The sequence below is a fragment of the Phytophthora parasitica genome, assembly GCF_000247585.1.
Source record: "Phytophthora parasitica INRA-310 unplaced genomic scaffold supercont2.105, whole genome shotgun sequence".
Classification (NCBI taxonomy): domain Eukaryota; phylum Oomycota; class Peronosporomycetes; order Peronosporales; family Peronosporaceae; genus Phytophthora; species Phytophthora nicotianae.
The window spans coordinates 95,273-103,847 of record NW_008649091.1 but is presented as its reverse complement, the minus strand read 5'-3'; the positions used below and the strand labels follow the sequence as shown (position 1 = coordinate 103,847).

Below are 8,575 nucleotides of genomic sequence, written 5' to 3'. Positions count from 1 at the left end.
GAGTCACGCGCACCTGTTAATTCCAAATGGCTCGGTCCCAATCGTACTTAAAAGAGTCAATAGGCAACCTAAGTCTTTTTCCGATTTGAGCGGTTGTGTGCGAGTTTCAATCAAAGAACCTCGCACGGAAATTTTGAGTAGAACGCACAATTACATTCATGACGCTTACTTAAAAACCTGAATGAGGTTCTATATTTGATTTGACTTTGACCAAAACCGGAGTCGGTACTACAACTTGGTTACAGTACGCCAACAAACCGATCGCAGCAACACAAGGCATGCTTGTGATGCTAGGTAATTTTTTATCGTGATATATTTTACTCAGAAAATTTCAATAGCAAAAAAGAAGAAAAGTTACAAGATCTTTTTCTGCTAAGTTGGAAACAAATTAAGTACGAAGCGTACGGGCCTCTCATTTCGTTTCGTATCGGCGGAGGGAAAAGAGCAGGATGACGAAGCAGGGAGCGCGCGAACCTGCACGCCCAGCACAAGCTACAGGTAGGCTAAAGCCGCCAAAAAGACCGGTGACGTTCTACCAGCACTTGTACTAACTTACTATGCTGTGGTTTCTCTGTATAGGTCACTGGTTTTGCAAGAGGAATCCTGAGGACTACGTTCGATCTGTTCACGGATTTACCCGTGACCCTTCCAGCGATGAAGATTACGTTGATGACCCTTTTACGACGATAGACGATGTAGCGAATGAAGAGGCCGACATGGAGAGCGACGAGGAGATTGCTGACGCCGCCGTGCCTGTAGACGATAAGAACGCGACTCCAGGCAAGGAAGTCGTGAATATGGCGTAGAACGAAGTGGATGTGGAGGCAAAGGCGCGCCATCGGCTGTGGCGGACCCGGGACGTGGTGACGCGGCATTGGGCACGCGAGGTGAATTTGGCACGACTATCGCCGCGACCAGCACGAGTGGAGGTTAGGACTCAACGGCAAATATCTATATTGAGTTGCTTATATTATTGCTAGTCTTCTTTTGTAGTGACTGAGCAGTGCGTGGACGCGGGTGTTAGTGCTGCAACCACGGTAAAGGACGACGCTCCAGAGTCAGTGGCAGACGACAGCAATGATAGTGCGGATCCGGGGACGCACGAATCAAATGTGGACGAAGGTGACGCTGTTGTGGACTCGAATGTGGACGAAGATGACGCGAATGTTGAAGATGGTGACGCGGTTGTGGACTCCAATGTGGACGAGGGTCACGATGAAAATGCACTGAATGAGGGTGGTGAAACGGCTAGCGGTGTGGGTATGTTACGTTATTATGTTGCTGGATTATTTGATTATGTTACTTATTTTTTATTTCACAGGAGATTTTATCCGTGAGTATGTTCACGCCGCTCGGACCGATGCTGAGGAAGAGCGTGATAAACGGAAGAAGCGACCTGAGTCGCAGCGTAGAAAACATGCCCCGAATTAAGAAGCTGGAGAGACATCGGGGATGGGTGTACGTTTAAATGTGCATGGACCGACCTCACAAACCGCGTTTGTACTGCGACATTGGTGAAGCACCTCAGAAAGCGACGGCAAACAAAAACGTTCGAAGCTCGTGATGGGAGAGTGAAGGCACGTTAAACTCAAGCCAGGTTTGCCGAAGAAGTCGTTCAAGAGCTGGGAAGAGTTTGAGCAAGTGCTTTACCTTGACGAGGCCAAGCACTTCCTCCATTTCCGCGTCCAGAGCTCCGAAACCGGAGCCAAGAACAACAGGTGCAAAGTTACGGTGGTGGAGAAAGAGATGAGTGTTACTAACATGTTAAAGGCTAATGTGTTACTCTCTATGTTGCTTGTTTTGTTGTACTAGTCATGCTAATGCAACACGCATACCAGAGCGCTTTTCGCACAGTTTCAAGCGTATGTGGTGCACACATGGCTCAACGCAATCCTCCCGCAGCGAGGGTCTCCGCTTTTGTGCGTTGAGGTAGACTGGATGTGAGGCGAGCTTCCTGGTACGGTGTGTCAAGGTTGTCAAACAGAGTATTGCTACATGGGAGGTGCAAGTGGACTCGGACACTGATGTAAGATGTTATTTCTCGATTGTTGCAAAACTATCTTATCATTTGTATTCATATTTTCAGATATCTACGCACAACCACGAAACAAACAAGCTCATTTTCGACGCGTATCGTGGAGCAAAGTTCATCTCGATTCCGGCCCATTTTCGCCGAGAGCTTGGGCTCTATGACGGATATGAAGACGAACTCTTCGGATATCTACCGATATCTGTCGAAGCAGCTTGGTCGGTCCCAGTGATGAGTTTTTTTTTTTGCTGCAGTTGTTTTTGCTTTCATACCTACTAACATTCATTTAATTTATTAATCACTTATTTTTATAAATGGTACGCTATATTTTTTTTTATCTCCCCAACAAGCAAGAAATATTCTTAAGCAAGTACTGGGAAGTACGGCACTTGAGAGGGCGAAAACTATTTTGGATGCGTTTACAGATGGAAATGCTGGCAACGACGTTCTTTTCGTTCAGGACCAAATGAATATTACGTACGTGGTTGCTATGCAAACATCAATCCAAAAGAAGTGTTTCTTCCAGTGGGACAACACTATGGTAATGGATTGGACTCACGTATCATCTGGTAATATCACTGATAATGATTGACATTCTCCCTTTGTTGAAAGGCATAGTATTTAATGTTTGGAGCTCTTTTATTGTGTTTCACAGGTAGTCTCGTCGTAACGACGGCAACGGGGAGAGGAATCAACGTTATTGATTTCCTAGCACTCGACCAAAAGTCTGTCACAATGGAAAATATTGTGGAGTTCTTCAAGCGAAAAACCCGGCTTGGAGGTCGATTTAGGCGATCATCATCAATAAAGATTTTGTGGAATGGCGGGTGTTGAATAAGGCGTTTCCAGACGCCAAGGTCCTTCTTTGCCAGTTTCATGCACTGACGTATTAAAAGTCTGCAAGCGCGACAAGTTTAACATGAAGGTGACGGAAAGGGACGCAATGGAATCTGCATTTGCCAAACTCATCAATTGGTGCGTGCTTAGTTGTTAATGCATTATGTTAGTTGTTGTGTCGGTGACATGCTGTGTTGTTTGTTGCGTTGGATAGAGTAAATCAAAGCCAACGTTTGATTCCGAGGTTGACACCTTCAAACACACGTGCAAGGCGCAATGTCCTGTGCTACCGACGTATTTTGAGGATAACTGGAAACCTGGGAACCTGTGCTGACATGTGGGTTGCGCACGCAAGGGGAAGGTACTTCGCAGCTGGAAATACCACTACGAACCGAATTGAATCCAATTGGAATCAACTGAAGCTTCTCCTCGGGAAACGTCCTCGGCTCGCCGCAACAATTGATGGGCTTTTAGCTCATCAAGCCACAATTACCTGACATTTGGTCACAGCAATGCACACAAATTCAGGAAAATCGCGACACCCCGACGTCGTTCCCGGGTTTCTATAGCTTGTGGCCCCTCGTTTGAGCGACTCGATGCTTGCTAAAGTTCGATCGCAATAGGATTATTACATGGCTGCTTTGCCTCATTCAACCTGTTTGAAATGTGGATCCGAATGGGTGAATGGGAAGTGAAAACAAGTGATTACGTGCATCAATGCAACGACTTTCAGTGGTCGTGTTCATGTTTGTTTTATTGCAGCTACAATCTTCCCTGTCAGCATTTGATTATAAGTGCATCGGATCGAAAGTCTTCCAATATCAAGCATTCCCCGACGTTGAGATATGATGAACATGTCCAACATGTTCCAAGACTTTAGAGAAGGTATGGCAATGCTCCAGGCTGTTCAAGATACGATACGAATCGCAAGTAAGTCATTCACATACATACCTACACACACGCAACCTTCAGACTCTTACAAATTGCCTGAAACAACACAGCCGTCTGAAGTAACACATGGTGCCACACAATATGCAACACAACGTACAGCATTGAGTGCTCCATCAGCATCAACCATGCATGAGGTAAGTACCGAAGCCGCGTGACCTCGTCGACGTGCACCACGTGTGATTTACGTGAGAATGAGACGCCGTGAGCGTGCAAATATGGTGGTGGTGTCATCTGAAGAGAAGTATTGCTACGCTACAGCAGTATTTGGACCCGTTATTGACTATCTCGCAGTGATGTCAAGCCGAGCGTTCTACGCAGCATTACAGTTGTGGAGAGAAATTATTCGGAATGGTTTTGCACAGCCAGGGGTATACTCGTCGGATTCTACGACGGTTCCTGCTGAAGACTTAGGGTCAGGTGATGATGTCGATGGCGGTTTAGACAGTGATACTGTCTCTGAGATTAAGCCGGCAGACATGATTGATACAATAGGGATGATCAGAGATATGGAACAAAGTGAGCACGTCTGATCGGTTCTAAAGCAAACGCCCAACACAACCAGCAACACAGTCCTGATGTTAAGTTGAACTCCCATTTAAGTGGCTAGACCTCCTGTCCTACCATCAAAACGCTGACGCAGACTTGGGAACCCAGATCGGAACCGATCGAGACGGACTCGGCACTGCCTAAGCCAAAGAACCTTGCGACAAAGCCGTCGTGAAGCCAAAGAATTTTTTGATGGAGGCCGCCGTGAAGCCAAAGAATGACAAAATCGAAGTTCTACAGCTATTCAAGGCCAAACCTCGACACAACCAGCGCAAGACATTAAAACAGGCACGTATGCAAGTGGAGAAAAAAAAACACAAACGTTAGCGGCAATTAAACTACCAGACAAGAAGGTATTTGTTCTATCACGGGTTTTAGGGTGGGTCTACAACACTAGTGACGTGGAACAAGTTATGGAAGTACTGACGAATTACCCTATTATCATAACCGATGACTTCATGGTAGCCCGAGCAGCACGCAGCCGACGCTCCTACGTACACAGTGAAGAGTTCGATTACAACTTGTCGTCCCCAAGCACTTGGTGACAAAGTTGAAGGCAGTTGTAGAGGAAGAAAAGAGCAAGAGACCCAAGCCGACGTACTTCGCCAACAACTCAAATTCGGAACACTCTGAAGGCTCGACGAAAAAGAACGTTGCTTTTTTCTCGGGTGGATCTCCAAAGTTCGTGCTGTGTTGCTCTTTGATATGCATAATGTTGTTTGCAATGTTGCTCAGGTTTGGGTTGCTTCCAATGCTGTTATATACACTCACTAGTATTTTGTTACGCCAATGCATAGTGTGCTGTTTACAGGATGAATGAGTTCTACAAAGTTTGTGCAAAGTGTGAAGCCTGGTTTGACGATATGGTGTGGCTTCTATTTACTAATCGGGCGAACATGCTACATGCACCGAAGCTATTTGACGAAGAGACAAACTCAGATCAATTGTTACCTTCGGAGGCGGGGGCAAAAAACGAAGAACTGGCCAATGACACTACAAATATTCTACGTGGTATCTGTCTGGCCTCTGAATTCAGACTAACTAGTGGTGAATGCTCGATCAAGATGGATAATATGGTGGGGAGTTTTGCTCGGGGTAGAGCGCTTAACGACCTCATCATTGATTTCTGCATTTGCTTCATCTGCGCTGGGTGGCTGCTAGTCTATGAGTTCGTTCGCGCCAACTATGGGATGCTCTAAACCACGGATATCGACATTTCACTAGGTTGTTCTACCCGTTCATCTGAGTGGTTTTAACTGGGGAATCATCATCACTAGACTTGCTTATAACCGAGAACAGCCTTGCATCATGCCATATTACTACGATCCGTTGTGCGGCAAAGACTATCGATCTACAATGGAAGATATCTATCTGACAACTGTAGCTACATTTTTGCAAGACTGGCACGACAAAACCATGCCAAATATGGATTTCCCTGTTGTGGCAAATGTGTGTGACTGGACGCCCCTGAACAACCGGACGGAACTTTTGCGGTGTGATGTGCATCGCACCGGCATACGCCATGTTAAAGTACAACTTTCGTTTGGCATCAGTTGCTATTACGGGAGGCGAGATTTCTATCATGCATCTTCGTATCATGTGGGTCATCCTGACGCAGTAGAGGCAACTGGTTAAAGTTGTTTGAAGCATTCAAGATATATAAAAAAAAATAGCCAAGAACAATCTTGAATTATGATCGCCTTTGACTAGCCAAATACTTCTTCCTTTTGCATCCAACGCGTTTGTCGCTCACAATGGACGTTCCAGCTGTATGCTGCAGCGCTGTTCGAGTGCCACATCATTCGACGGACGTAGCCAACGTTGTGTGTGGAGGCTCCAACAGTTGTGGCCAGGCGATTAGCAGCGTCCTTTTCGTGGGCCAGAATGACCGCAATCTCCTCATGTGTATTCATCAGCTTATTAGAATATTTGAACACTCGCTTGAGGTTAACTTCCAAACGCTCAATTTGCTGAAGTTGGGAACGCAGTAGCTCCTCGCAAATACGCTCCTTGTAGTGCTGACTGGCTTGGTGGTCTTCATTTGTAATAAAAGCCACCGTATCGCGCGTCTTAGAACCGGAGGAAGCGCTCATTAATAGCCTGTTCTAGCTGCTTTCTTTTGTCTGTTCGTCTTTGCTCCTACCTTGTGATGGCCGACTCCTCCAGGCGTGAATTTTGTCGTGATGGCTACATGGTAACTTTGGAATAAAAGTAATCTATTCACGCTCCAAAAAGTATTTTACGGCACTGTGTTGTTTCTAGTGTCAAAAGGGCTGATGTGTTGCTGGAAGACCTGTCGTCTTGTCGAAATTATGTTTCCGTAACGCTACGTGCGCGTGGTGTACATGCTGTGGCGGTCTATGTGAAAGCAGCGTCGGGCCCAAAACGAAGGGTGGCATGAAGAGTGAAAGAGCAAAAGAAGCTTCCCGTCCGGGAATTGAACTCGGGTCACCCGTGTGTCAGGCGGGTATACCAACCACTATACTAACGAGAATCTGTACAACAACTCGTAACGTCCATAACTCGTTGTCGCACTTGGACTAATTTTTACGGTACGTCTCTACAGTCAAAAGGCGACCTAGAGAGCCACCTTGTAATATATCACCTCTCATCACTGAAAAGTCGAATTTTGTCTTGTCGCACTTAAGACTGCCTAATCACGAAAGGAAACCCTGTTGAACGCAGATATATCGTTGTGGCTCTCTAAGGCGCCAATGTATTTTGTCCTAATAGTTTGCGGATAGGTCAACCGACCAGCTATGTAACACCAGTTTAACCCTTTCGCGGTCAATGGGGGCAAAATGCCCGCTTTGAGTGGTCTTTCAAAAGAGTGAAACTACCACGAAAAGCGGGCATTTTGCATCGTTTGAGATTTCTATACACCTACTTTTGTAACTACCAATCATATCGCTTCTCAGTATTTGCTGAAGGGACAGCTCGGCGATTTAAACAAGGAATTATGCTTCAAGTAGCAAATTAACATCGTCCCTGTACCGAGCTGTGTCGCAGATTCGATAACTATTGGCTCCAGATTGTCGGTAAAATGTATAGTAAAATGAAGTAAATCTGATCAGTCGGGGTGTGTGTGAAGATGAGGACGACGTTCACAGTCGCCCAAGATAGGAAGCTGGTGCAGTTAGCAGTTGTATATGAGCGAGGGGGGACGCGAATATCGTGGTCTGATGTGCGTCGCAGGATGCGGACAAACCAACATACCACCACTGAGCTAAGGATGCGGCTGCACGCACTCAAGAGGACCCACGGTCCTGTTCTTGCCGACTTTCCTGCGTGTTTCTTGTCCACAGGTCAAATAGTCAACACAGCGACGCCTCGTGCAGATACTAGTGTGCTCGCGCGCAGGCGACAACGCCGTCAAGTGGTGCAGTGCCTGGTCCAAGTGGCGCAGTGCCTTGCTCTGGTGGTAGTGCCGCGTCGACGACAAGTGGAGCAGTACCTCGCGCAGATGCGACCGGCGCTCATTTGGAAAGACAAGTAGCGCGGCTCCTGTAGCAGATTCGATAGATGAAGCAGCTCCTGATACAGGAAGTGATGGATTGCGTTTGCTGTCAGATGGTGAAGGAGATGACGACAGATCACCAGCGTCGTCGTTGACAGAGTCCAGTATTGCAGATAGTGGTGGAATTACTTGTCGAAGTCCGATGAACGGTGAGGATGCTATCCGTGCGGTTGACTCGCTGTTTGCTTCTGTAAAGAATGCCGATATTCGTCAAAAATTGGGAAAACCCCATACCAATGCCGGCGAGATCTTACCCGCTGGAGTGGACTCTCTGATTAACTCAATTGGGGACATCGACGACCAAGATATTTTTCTGGATGTTGGATGTGGGCTTGGTAACGTGTTGGTGCAATTTGCGTTGCAGACATTGGTGTCGAAGTGCTATGGCATCGAGGTGAGAGAAGAGGTGTTGATTCACGGATTGCAGCTAATGGATGAGACACCGTCACTTCGTGATTATTGCGGAAAGGTTGCAATAGTGTGTGCAGAGGCCAGTACCATACAGCTGGCATTTGAGCGACCTTACCTCACTTCGAAAAGACAGGGCCTGTCGCAGTAGTTTGAATCTTTTGAGAGGCATCACAAGTTCGAGGTCAACACCAACAAACCCAAAAAAAATCCCGTCTTCGGCCTGCCTCCCCCAATAATATGCGTACTCTCCTTTCACTGTCACTTCCATATAGAATAGAATACCG

The 8,575-nt window shown here is 46.6% G+C and overlaps 5 protein-coding genes and 1 non-coding gene across 6 annotated transcripts; 4 read left to right on the top strand and 2 right to left on the bottom strand.

The window, feature by feature from the left end:
- Positions 1-449: 449 nt before the first annotated feature.
- Positions 450-1,806, top strand: PPTG_19194 (hypothetical protein; the record flags this gene model as incomplete). Its single annotated transcript, XM_008917549.1, has 5 exons — positions 450-498; positions 580-755; positions 807-929; positions 1,005-1,260; positions 1,322-1,806. 5 exons carry the CDS (start codon positions 450-452, stop codon positions 1,429-1,431), a joined length of 714 nt encoding a protein of 237 aa, XP_008915797.1. The 3' UTR covers positions 1,432-1,806.
- Positions 1,807-4,008: 2,202 nt separating this feature from the next.
- Positions 4,009-4,347, top strand: PPTG_24529 (hypothetical protein; the record flags this gene model as incomplete). Its single annotated transcript, XM_008917557.1, has 1 exon — positions 4,009-4,347. The coding sequence occupies one exon, from the start codon at positions 4,009-4,011 to the stop codon at positions 4,345-4,347; it is 339 nt and encodes a 112-aa protein (XP_008915805.1).
- Positions 4,348-5,075: 728 nt separating this feature from the next.
- On the top strand, positions 5,076-5,562 carry PPTG_24528 (hypothetical protein; the record flags this gene model as incomplete). Its single annotated transcript, XM_008917556.1, has 2 exons — positions 5,076-5,098; positions 5,175-5,562. 2 exons carry the CDS (start codon positions 5,076-5,078, stop codon positions 5,560-5,562), a joined length of 411 nt encoding a protein of 136 aa, XP_008915804.1.
- A 507-nt stretch (positions 5,563-6,069) lies between these two features.
- PPTG_19193 (hypothetical protein) lies at positions 6,070-6,456 on the bottom strand (the record flags this gene model as incomplete). Its single annotated transcript, XM_008917548.1, has 1 exon — positions 6,070-6,456. The coding sequence occupies one exon, from the start codon at positions 6,454-6,456 to the stop codon at positions 6,070-6,072; it is 387 nt and encodes a 128-aa protein (XP_008915796.1).
- A 329-nt stretch (positions 6,457-6,785) lies between these two features.
- PPTG_20594 lies at positions 6,786-6,857 on the bottom strand. The gene has a single exon. It is a non-coding gene; the product is annotated as a tRNA-Val (tRNA).
- A 1,165-nt stretch (positions 6,858-8,022) lies between these two features.
- Positions 8,023-8,439, top strand: PPTG_19192 (hypothetical protein; the record flags this gene model as incomplete). The annotated part of the gene is made up of 1 exon (XM_008917547.1): positions 8,023-8,439. One exon carries the CDS (start codon positions 8,023-8,025, stop codon positions 8,437-8,439), a length of 417 nt encoding a protein of 138 aa, XP_008915795.1.
- Positions 8,440-8,575: the final 136 nt, after the last annotated feature.